The sequence below is a fragment of the Papio anubis genome, chromosome 3 (assembly GCF_008728515.1).
Source record: "Papio anubis isolate 15944 chromosome 3, Panubis1.0, whole genome shotgun sequence".
Taxonomy (NCBI): domain Eukaryota; kingdom Metazoa; phylum Chordata; class Mammalia; order Primates; family Cercopithecidae; genus Papio; species Papio anubis.
Genome location: NC_044978.1, coordinates 41209141 through 41221360, shown reverse-complemented (window position 1 = coordinate 41221360; position 12220 = coordinate 41209141). Strand labels below are relative to the sequence as shown.

Below are 12220 nucleotides of genomic sequence, written 5' to 3'. Positions count from 1 at the left end.
CACTTGGACACAGGAAGGGGAACATCACACACCGGGGCCTATTGTGGGGAGGGGTGGGGGGAGGGATAGCATTAGAAGATATACGTAATGTAAATGATGAGTTAATGGGTGCAGCACACCAACATGGCACATGTATACATATGTAACAAACCTGCACGTTGTTCACATGTACCCTAGAACTTAAAAAAAAAAACCAAGACCTAGATGACAGGTTGATAGGTGCAGCAAGTCACCATGGCACATGTATACCTACATAACAAAGCAGCACATTCTGCACATGTATCCCAGAACTTAAAGTAAAATAAAAAATAAAAATAATAATAATTTGTGAACAGTCTCTGCTGCTTGTAGCAATATCTCATTTGGTGAGATATTTTGACTCACTGACAATTTTTTTGCTTTTCTATTTGAGACAGGTATTGCTCTGTGATCCAGGCTGGAGTACTGTGGTGCAATCTTGTCTCACTGCAGCCTCTGCCTCCTGGGCTCAAGCAATCTTCTCACCTCAGCCTCCGAAGTAGCTGGTACTACAGGCGCGCATTACTGCACCCAGCTAATTTTGTATTTTTAGTAGAGATGGGGTTTCATCATGTTGTCTGGGCTGGTCTCTAACTCCTCACCTCAAGTGATCTGCCCACCTCCACCTCCACTTCCCAAAGTACTGGGATTACAAGTGGGAGCCACTGCGCCCAGCCATGTCAATGATACTTAACGCCCTTTTCACCTAAAGAATGACATCTCCCCAGTGTGTACATGTAGTATTTTCCGTACCACAAGATTTCTGTTTCTCACACCACCCACCTTGCCCCTCTAGGAGCAGGGAAGCCATGGGTCCCAGAGCCTGGCTAGAGAAGAGCCATGTCAGCTTCTAGCATGGACCCTGGAGACAAGGAAAGCAGCTATTCAGCAATGGGATCCTCAGAGGCCTTCCTTCTGTCATGCACAGAAGAGCATCTCAGTGACACACTGACCCCTACCCAGCCCAGGGGTAGGTTCTCATCCAGGTCTAATGGTCATGCACAGAAGCAAACGCCCCCAAGCCAAGACTTGCTCAGCTCATGTTGAGGTCAACTAACATTTTGTTTTGGGATCTGCTACACAGACATGATGTTTTAATAAAAACAAGGTTGACTGCCTTCAAGATGTAACCCTGCACCTCACATAACCGATGAATTCCAGAACAGGCCAGGGAAGACGCAAACAAATCTGGAGCACCGGAGGGCGGCGCAGCTGTCCCTAACATTCCTAGATGATGGTTTTCTGATCTCTGAAATCCAGCCCAGCCTAAAAACGAGCAGCTGCTATCAGCCACAAGTGTTCTCTATCATAATGGCAGCGTCCGGAGCACTCAGCAGTGAGTCAAGGAAGTTCTGGCCGCCACCAGCTATCTAGGAACTTAAGAAATCACTCTCCAGGACTGTTTCTTCTTCCATTAAATAAGGATCCTCTGACGCGCCCCTGGAAGTTTTCCATGACCCCTGCCCGGCACAGCTCCTCTGCTTTCTTCACAAGGCTTGGTTCCAATGTAGAATAAGTGTCAGTGAGCCCACAACTCCACCTCCTCGGAGGTCCCAGGACGCTGTCCTGTGACCTCCAGGTGCTGTCTGGCTGCTCTGTCTGGGGGTGTCTCCCTCCTATGACACTGCCTGGCACTTTTAGACACTCATGTATTTGTTGAATGAGATGAACATCGTCCTCTATCGATTACTAAGGACAGACTTTCTGTTTGCATTGTCCCACTGGTCCTGGGAATGTGGCAAGGGCTCACCAACAGATGAATACATAAACATACATGCTCTTAGGGGTCCCACCATCCAGGGAACTGGTCTGAACACCTGATTACTTTCTACCTTGCATTATGCTCCAGTTGCCTCTGTAAACTCTAAGCTTACCATTCTACCAACACAGATGTGTACCATGTGGAAGAAATCCATGTATGTCCTGAGAGTTGTGTGCATATGTCCTGAGGGCTGGCATATTATGCACACTATTTTTCAGGGGTTGGGTTGGTAGCACATTGTGTATCCTCTGCAGTACTGTCTATACTGCTAGGCAGGAGGCACATTTTTACTAAGTGTGTATACTGACATAAAATTGCAACATATGTTTAATAGGAAAAGGGCAATTTTTGCCTCAAAAGGTACTATTAATACCATCTTCGTTACTTACTGTTCTACACAATGACCATAACATAAACAGTTCTTGATCTTTCTAAGAATGAACAGAAGTTAGCAATAAATTCATTAGAAATAAGCTTCTTTCACTCATAGGAAATTGCTATTCTTAGAAATAAAAAAATTATTATTGTCAATTCTTTCTTTCTAGTAGAGTAAGGATTCTATCTGCTTTACATATGACACCTAAACATTTACAATGCAAAAGTACATCTACTCCTAGTATCCTTACCACAGTTGCTTTGTTTGAAATATTTTTTTGGGGAAAGATTGAAGTTCAGAGGGCTTATGATTCATTAAAGTTGTTAACCGATTCAAACACTCAACTGTCAACCTGTTCTTTCAGAGAATGTGCCTTTCACCCACCTTGGGACCATTTTTCTAGCACATATGTGTACTATGTGGAAGAAATCCACGTGTGTCCTGAGAGCGGTGTGGATGTACCTTGAGAGCTGGCATACTACACACACGGTTTCAGCAGAACTTTGATCTACAGTCAAAGGTTCTTATGTGTGTGACCCTTAAAAACAAATGCTCTTTTTTCCACAAGGCGATCAGAACTAGCCTCTGAGTATAGAGCCAGCACAGAGAAAATTCCACAACTGTTGATTCACTAATTTACTCTAATGAAAAAGCTGTAGGCAGTCTCAAGTCTGAGTAAGTGTGAATGTTAGAAAGGTCCCTCTAGACTTACAATGCACTTTTCAATGTTCTGTCTGGAAAAGGAATATAAACAGAGTATTCAACATGCTTCTGTCAGGCCACCTTTAAGATCAAACATTTTTGATATTTCAAAATAAAGCTTTTAGAATTAAAATGATTCCAATGATTCTGAAAACGTGGTATTCTTCTTCCAGCCAAGGTGGAGTGAGATGAATTGAAATTACCCTTCCGCTTGAAACAACCAAAAGTATTCAAAATAAAGACCATGAAAAAATGATTTCCAAGACACAGGCTAGCAGTGAAGGACAGTGATGCTAGAAGAAAATACAGAGCAAAGCTCTGTGACACTGGCTTATACTAGGACTTCTCAGATACAGCCCTGAAAGCATGACCCATATAGAAAACAATCATCAACGGGACTTAGTTAAAATGACAAACTCCTGCTCTCCAAAAGACATTGCTAAGAGAATGAAAAATCAGCCGCACTGGGAGAAAATACTGACAGTCAGAATCTGGATTTGCATCCAGAAAATATAAAGAACTCTCAAAACCCAGCAATCAGAAAACAAATTATCCAATTATGAAAAATAAGCCAAAGAGTTGAACAGACACTTCACCAAAGAAGACATAAAGATAAATGAGCATATGAAAAGATGTTCACCATCATCTTCAGGGAAACCAAGTTCAAACCACAGTAAGATACCACTGTGCAGCTATTAGAATGGCTGAAAGTAAACCGACTAACCACACCAAGAGTCGGCAAGGGTGTGGAGCAATCTGAACCTCACATGCTTCTCTTGGGAATAGTAAATTGTTCAACCATTTTGGAAAACCGTTTGGCAGTTTCTTAAAATATGAAAATATACCTGCCATATTACCCAGGTATTCCACTACAAGGCATTCATCCGAGAAAGGAGAAAGTATATGTCCCTACAAAGACTTGTACATAAAGGCTCAGTATGGCTTTATTTGTAATAGCCTCCAAGCTGGTAGCAACCCAAACAACCATCAATAGGTGACTGCACAAATTAATTGGGGGAAAATCCACACAATGGGAAACTAGCGATAAAAAACCCCAAAAAACGACAAATTATTTATATATGAAATGGAATCAGTGAATCTCAACGTAACTATGCTAAGTGAAGGAAGCCAGACCAAAAAAGACTACATACCGCATTGTTACATTTATATGTAACACTAGAAAATGCAGACTAATCTCTATTAATAGAAGCAATATAGAAAGCAATTGAGGAGAAGAAGGGTAGGTGGAAAGATTAAAGGAAGGCTGGAGAAAACTTTTGGGGTGATAGATATATTCACTATCTTGATTGTGGTGATAATTTCACAGGTGTGTATAGAAGTCAAAACTTATAAAATTGTGGACTTTAAATTTGTTCAGTTTATTCTGCATCAGTTCTACCTCAATTAAGAAACCCCAAAGGACACTAATTTACTTTGGAAAACTTTGCATAAAACAGCATTTATGATACAGCCATTCAAAAAACTATTCATTGAGTTCCTATCTATGCCAAGCACTGTGCTGGTGAAAAAAAAAAAAAAAAAACCTAGCAAACGAGGTTTTGACCCGTGGACCACTAGGTGAGGCCTCAGTGTTTCCACTGTGCTATGCTGCTTAAGAAAAGTCAATTCTGAAGGGCTTTTGAAAAACCAAGTTTAACTTCTGTTGTCAGCCTCATTACATGGAAATTGTTTCAGAATGTTTCATCTATAATCACATGAATTTTGATATTGCACTTGTGCCTAACTGTACAAATAAGAGAATTTAAGAAAGAACCACAAAACCCCCATTCTATTCTCTACTCAGAGGGCCTTTCAACGAAATTAACAGACGAAAGTAAATCTGCTATGTGTTCTCATGTAGATGATCTGTGGTTTCAACATAAAACGAGTGGGAAGTCTTTGCTCCAGTTTCCTGCATTTCCTTTTGTGTGAGTCATGAAGAGCATAATTTGCTGTGTTCCCCAAAGCCTTGCTTGCCATCATCTCTTATTTCTAAGATTTTCCACTAAGTCACACTCTTTAAGCCACTGACAATTAGCAAAACTATTTATCACTGAGTTCGCCTTGTGGGAATTTGACTTTTGTCATATGAAAAGTTCAGAGAAAGCAGAGGTAAATGATATGCACAGGGTCTCAGTGTAAAACACTGGAAAGTGGCATTCTTTTATCAATCAACCTTATGCCATTAGTTACCACAGAGAGAGAACATTCTGCTGTCATAATGGAATTTCTAAAAGATGGACCATTATTTCCATAATAACACCATTATAATACTGGTCATCAAGCCTGTCAACATTTTCCTTAATAGAAAAATATTTTTAAAAGAGTTTACTACTCAGATCTTACAGGCTGAACTTAGGCAATAAATTCTCCAAAAGAAAGTATGGAAACTTCACAAATATGAAGAACTAAATTAGCATGACTGCATACAACATTCTTTGAGCCAGAACTGGAGAAGCTGCTTGCAAAATGAAACAAGAAGCATATTTTAAATGACATACAAAGCAAGTTATCCAAATCAAAATTTTGTAGAAACTGCTAAAACCACCTCGGCTATATCTATAATTGATTAAATTAGAAACAAGCTTAGAATCTCCTTTCTGTATTCACACAAGACAAGAAAGGTGACTCCTATGAAGAATAATGAATATAAGATTCAAAAGTTGGCAAAGATTGAGATGATCCAAGCTGGCCCTGAACCACTAATAATGTTTTTGAAAGATTGGGTTATTAGATTAACAGTTGTAGAAGATGGACACTATTTATGCAATGTTAAAGCAAACATTTTTATTAACCAAACATTTTCTAAATTGCGAGCAAAAATGTGAAACTCAATCTGACACCTGTGGCAAATCTGAGGGCCTTCCCTGGTCCAGGGAATACTCTCTGCTGTCAATGAGGTTTGTTCCAAAGGTTATTTGAAAAAAAAAATTTTTTTTAAACTTAATCAGTTTTTAACTCTTGCTGCTTTCCACCAGATGATTTACCCTGATTCTTCCCAAAGCCCTGTGTATGGCAGATGCCACCTGACAGCAATAACTCAAGCATACCCTGAGAATGACCCTATGGCTTAAGAAGAATATGTGTTCAGGGTTCTAAGCTAAGGAATCTGAGAGTGGCCAACCTGGAGATTCACTCCTAATCTATAGAGGACATCTGAATCCCTGGCCCATTCTTTGGAATGTAGGTCATCCAGGGGATCGAGGCCCTTTGTCATGGGTTAAATGGAGGTTGCTAGGCGGAAATGCTATATAACCTGAATGCTTTTTATAAATGGGAGTGGTTTTCTTGCACTACTCTTGGCCCATCCTGTATGTAAGTACCCAATAAACCCTATGTTTCATTCCCTGGCTCTGGGTCTCTTCTTCAGCCCCTTGGACATGGTGACATCCTTAATGGAGTCAACAGGGGTCTAGCATGACACTCTGAAAACTCTCAGTCTCTGTTTCCTTTGGTCAGCGGCGTGTATGTGGTTGCTGATCCTTCACTTAGGAACCAAGGAAGGGCTCTACTCACGTCATGCATAGAGTCCAGCAGCTTGGTCAGTTGGTAGAACCTCTGCCAGCTCTGCCCAGAATTGTTGGGACACTTAGTTACCATCTTCCTTAGTTCTTTGATGTAATTTGTCCTCATTTCTTCAAATGCAGCCTGGCTTTTGAGGCCATCCTTTGGAACTGTGTTAAGGAAAACAGACATGTAAATTTCAAGGATGGAAAACAACTTTAGCTTCTTAGCAGGTAAGGCCATATACTGATTTTGAGGTTAGATACTAAATCTCAACTGCATTTATGAATAAATATGGCAGTTGTCTACTGGCAAATACTTCTACACATACATACACAAAGAACAACAACTATTTATCAGATGTGTCTTATCATACACTTTGCACAGACTAGTTCACTTAACCCTGACACCAATATTATGACATAACTGTTATATCATTCTCATTTTACAGATGAGGAAACTGAACACTGCAGGCTGAATCACTTGCCCATGGACACAATAAAAAAAGGCAGAGAAGGGGTGGTATCAACTTAGGTCTGTCTGTTTCCAAAGCCTTTCTCTTAACCACAATGCCACATTGCCTTGTGGCTGGTCATCCAAGTGTTTATGAATCCCAACTTGCCAATACCTCAGAGATAGGAAAATATATTTTGATTTTCCAGGATAACTGAAGAGTCACAGACAATCTAGGTTGGGGCTAGAATTAGAAATCAACATCTTCATTCTCAAGTTCAAATATTAAAGACATTCGGGGGAACTGACCACCTACGAAGTGGAGGATGCTGCTTACAAAGAAGCACTTTCTATCCACTTGGCACCAGGATCGCATGACCACTAAGGCACATGACCTCCCAGTACAACCTCATAAAGCGTCTGTACATTAAAATATATTTTCTTATCTCTGAGGTATTGGCAAGTTAGGATTCATGTACACTGGTTTATGTGTGTGAGGAGGGAACACCAACAGTGGCTCTGCACGCAAGGCAAAATTTAAAACTTTCAAAGAGAATGAACCATGTTCAACTGTATCTTTGATAAGGTAGAAAACTAAGGATAATATTTTCTTCTTTCCTTTTATGTGGTGGCTAGCTTTCGTATGTTTTTTAAAAAATTCACTTAAAAAAGAATACTTTGAAATTCAGGACTTGTAAGCTTATCAAGTGCTTCTGTGACCCACTGAGAAGCAGGTCCCAGGACATTTGTGGAAGTACTTTATTAAGAAATGAAGTCCAGGTGTAGGACAGAATGTAAGCATTTTTTTTTCCACTATAGCCAATAGTTATGTTTATGCCTTAACAATGAATAAGAAAATCACTTAGAATTTTATTTTTAGGAGATAAAGACCTAATGAAAATTCATCTTGGGATATTAACATTCTGATTTTGAAACTGCTCGTACTTTCACTTCTTAATTACCTATTATATTTTCTAATTTCCCATAACTGGTATAAATAATTATTTACTTTGGCCATCAGCACTTTGAGATGGTTCTGAGTATTGTGGGCAACCCTGGAAGCCAGGCATACTGCTGTTTCCAAATAAACCCTGTTATCCTATAAAAAGATGGATTATCTTGCAAATTAACTTCTACTATTATGTTAATAATCATCTTGAGTTTAATTGTTGAGAGTTTTGCTTTGTCATTTATTTAAGTCTATTTTTGTGAGGGGAAAAGTAAATCGCTAATAGTAACTGCACAAATTCCTGAGGCTGCCATATTATGGTTTAAAATATTTGACATTCACATTAAATGTTAAATGCTATCCATTATATAACAAATAGTATTTTTTTCTCCTTAAAACTTTATTTTATTTTATTTTATTTTATTTTATTTTATTTATTTTTTGAGACGGAGTCTCGCTCTGTCACCCAGGCTGGAGTGCAGTGGCCGGATCTCAGCTCACTGCAAGCTCCGCCTCCCGGGTTCACGCCATTCTCCTGCCTCAGCCTCCCGAGTAGCTGGGACTACAGGCGCCCGCCGCCACGCCCGGCTAAGTTTTTGTATTTTTAGTAGAGACGGGGTTTCACCGTGTTAGCCAGGATGGTCTCGATCTCCTGACCTCGTGATCCGCCCGTCTCGGCCTCCCAAAGTGCTGGGATTACAGGCTTGAGCCACCGCGCCCGGCAAAACTTTATTTTAAAAGTAAAAAAACATAAAGAACAGTAATAACCAGAATGTTAATAGTAAAACCATAAATCCAATTTCTACCAAAATTTTAATGTTAACTTAAAACTTTCTAAAAGACAGGAAAAGTTTGCAGATATTTTACACTTCCCACCCACAGATTAGCATTTAAGTTATAAAACTGTACAAAGTAAATGTTTAGTTTTTCGTTATAGATACTTATATGGACATCACCCCATACATGAAAAGTTGACTAGTGGTAGAATAAATAAGTTTCACTATTATATTTCAATACCATTTGGTACATCTAAGATTAACCAAATTCATATTTCTGATAGTTGTAGATCAAAAATTCTAAAAATTATAACAACTTGTCAAACAGTATTACTTATACATTATTGCTGTAACTGAAATATAGCGTACCAGTTTCCCAGCCAGATTTTTTAGAAGTTGAAACAAACCCACAAATAAAGAGAACTTAAGCAAAACCTCAAATTTTGGAGTTCTGCCCAGAGTTTCTGAATTTACTTATTAAATGCAGCAGAGCTGCTGGAAATCATCCAAAATCTGGAGAAGAGCAAAGAGGCAACTGGGGTGGAAGTCTGCTTTCCTCAAGAACATGAGAGCCTCTGATGTCAGTCCTGAAACACTTTGATACGCTGGACATCAGGTGTGCATCTGACAGTCCTGAGATGAAAAATTTTCATGTGTTCTATCACAGATTAGCAAAACAAGCTTACTAAAGCCTGCAGTTTTTATAGTTCACAAAATGCACCTATGTTTTCCTACCTTTTCATTTTGCTTTTTCTGCATTGAAAAAAATCAGAATTCAAACTACTGAGCTACTTGGGGGCTAATAAATTAATTCAAGTAGCTTCAAAATGGTATCAGAATCTATTATGGGCTGAGTGAATATGTAAAAAGATGTAAAAGGATAAGACATCAATTTAGATTGAGTAGTCAACATTCATAAAGAATTAGTACCACAAGCACTTTAAAAAATGTTTCATTTATATTCTATCATCCATTTGTCATAATTTTAAACATATTTTTCTAACCAGTAATGGTTAATAACCTAGCTTGGAAGAGGAGTAAAATCTTTTTCAGTGAATTTAAAGATTATAGTTCCAAAGTTATACTCCAGAAAGAATAAATCAGGAACAAGAGAAACCTCGGTGAAGAGTGGAGCAGGGGGTGGACCCTGCAGGTGAGGGGCTGTAAACACAAGAGCAGCGGGAGATGGGGCTGGGTGTAATTAGTGAGGAATGGTGGGGCCTGTGGCAAACTGAAGAGAACACGCCCTGCCCCGGGCAATTGAATTCAATGAAAATAAAACAAAAGGCCAAAAGCAACCCCAAAACCCTGTGCTGGCCAAATAAAACACAGCTGCGAACTGCTGGCCCCACCTCCCTACCAGGACTGCCGGTTTGCCCCCTCTGCTACGGAGTCTGCGATTCTGCCTTTTGGACACTCCGCCCTCACTGCTGCCATTGTGTGCCACCTGCCATCCGCCTGCCTTTCAGCCTCTTGGTGCCTGCTCTTAGGGTAGCAGGAACAACACTAGAGGTAAAGTCCCAAGCCATCGGTTTTAGTCCTAGCTCATAGAGGATATTCAACACATCACACTTATGTGCCTCCGTTTTGTCAACTGTAGAAAAGGCCTATCAATCTCCCAGGGTGATTTTAAGCATTAAATTAGATAATATATGGAAAAACACTTTGCAAATTGCAAGGTGCCAAACATAGGTGAAGCAGGATGATTACACATGTCACCACCGCCTCCCCTCTTCCTGCTTTGATCGCTACCTGATTCCAGCTTATTTTCCGCAGACCCAGTCCCTCTCTGCTGGAAACAGCAGCTCTTCATATGCATTCAATCCTGAGTACCTTGGCTAGTCTTGGCCCTTTTCTCCAAATGACTTTACTGATCACTGCCCCTTCTCCCACACCTCTGTTTCAGGGACCCATGGCAAGGGCTAGGCACAGACTGGATACTCCAAGGTGTCACTAGGCACTCTCTCCTCCTCTGAAGTCCATGCCACTCGCCGAGGCACCCTTTCAGGCTCTTAACATCTGGAACATTTCTCAGTTTCCTCAGTGGCCATCGCATAAGGCTCAGAGTTTTCCTCTCCACACTGTCTCCTGTCATCTTTCTGGGTCTCGCCCTCATCTGATGGGAGCTTCCTCAAATTCTTTCCCCTCTGTTGGAAAATTCCTGTGCTGTTGTCGGAGTTACAACTGCCGCACATCCTTGTCAAAGCTAATCCTGTCCTCTCTTGTCTCCTCTGGCACTTTATGCCATCAACTTCTCTCCTCCCATACTTGGTTCCAGAAGCCCAAAAAAGCTTCTCATCAATTAGCAAGTCCCTGGCATGCTAGCATCTGCCCGATGCCTAACGGTCAACTCCAGTGGCCTTCTATCAGGGTTATCAACTTTCTCTGTGGAGGCCATGCTGTTCGTTACACCCCTTCTGGAAACTCTCACTTCCTGGCTTCCAATACCATATACTCTCCCATTATCTGCACATCTCTGACAGTTCTGTCTCTGTCCTGCAGCCTCTGCTACCTTCCTGTAACACAGCTCCACTGGCTCTCTCTGGACGATGGTAACCCCACTCACCATTGGAATTACACTACAATTTTCTATAAGGATAATTTCAAATTTATATCTCCATGCTCAAACCTGTCTTCACAGTCCCAGTCCCCAGTTGTCCCCATCTTTTGGCTGTTTCTATCAGGACACAGAGTTGGTATCAAAAAATTAACCTATCCAAAACAGAACTCATTTTACACTTCACACAATCTACTCCAAGTCCTGATGTTAACATATTCCTATTAATGGCATCACTACTGTGGCTAGTCATTTCTCTGTGCTCAAAACCTGTGTCACTCTGACCCACAGCACTTTTATTTCCCTTCCTAGGCAGCTGCCAAGGCCAACTCTACAATGTTTCTGGACTCCACTTGCTCCTGTCCATCATACTACCAGTCATGGTAATGCCCCCCATTACTTCCACAGGCTCCCAGCAGGTCTCTGTGCTTCCAATTGGGCTAAGTTCTCTGTCTCTGCCTCTCTCCCATCCTGTCTCTCTCCTCTTGAATCTATTCCACCAGAGAGACCCTTATAAAGCCATACAATACGGCTTTGATCCTGTCATCCCACTGCTCAAAAGCCTTCAGCATTGCCCTCTTCTGCCCACCTAATGACGTTCAGATTTCTTCAATGGACATTGAATAGTTTGGTCTAATCGACACCCCAATCTTATTCCCCAATTTTATTCCCCATGACTCCTCCACCTAACATAACTTGATGCACCTTTAAAAAATAAATGAATACATAAATAAAGAATTGGAAGGCAAAACAACCCCTCCCCGCTAAGTGTTACTGCCTATATAGACATCCCCACAGGTCCACACTCATTCATACTGATGTTCACGGCAATGCCATCTCACACCTTCTATCCAACCTATGGCCCTTGCAAAACCCTCCAAGATCCAGCTGCATCACGTGTCCCTCCCCAGATCCCCAGAACTGAATGTGCTCTTCTCTTCTTTGAACCACCATTACATTCCTTACCTCTATCATAGTAAATAATTACTTTCCATATGTATTAAAGATATCTTTGGCCAGGCATGGTGGCTCACACCTATAATCTCAGCACTTTGGGACGCTGAGGCTAGTGGATCACCAGAGGTCAGGAGTTTGAGACCACCCTGGCCAACATGTCGAAAGC

General features: G+C 40.8%; 1 protein-coding gene across 3 annotated transcripts in view; it reads right to left on the bottom strand.

The window, feature by feature from the left end:
- NR3C2 (nuclear receptor subfamily 3 group C member 2) overlaps positions 1-12220 on the bottom strand; it is a 363688-nt gene that overhangs the window by 31007 nt on the left and 320461 nt on the right. For all 3 annotated transcript variants that reach the window (XM_017959114.3, XM_017959107.3, XM_017959113.3), the window contains exon 8: positions 6375-6532. In XM_017959114.3, the coding sequence (XP_017814603.1) occupies positions 6375-6532 (158 nt within the window). The remainder of the gene's footprint in view (positions 1-6374; positions 6533-12220) is intronic.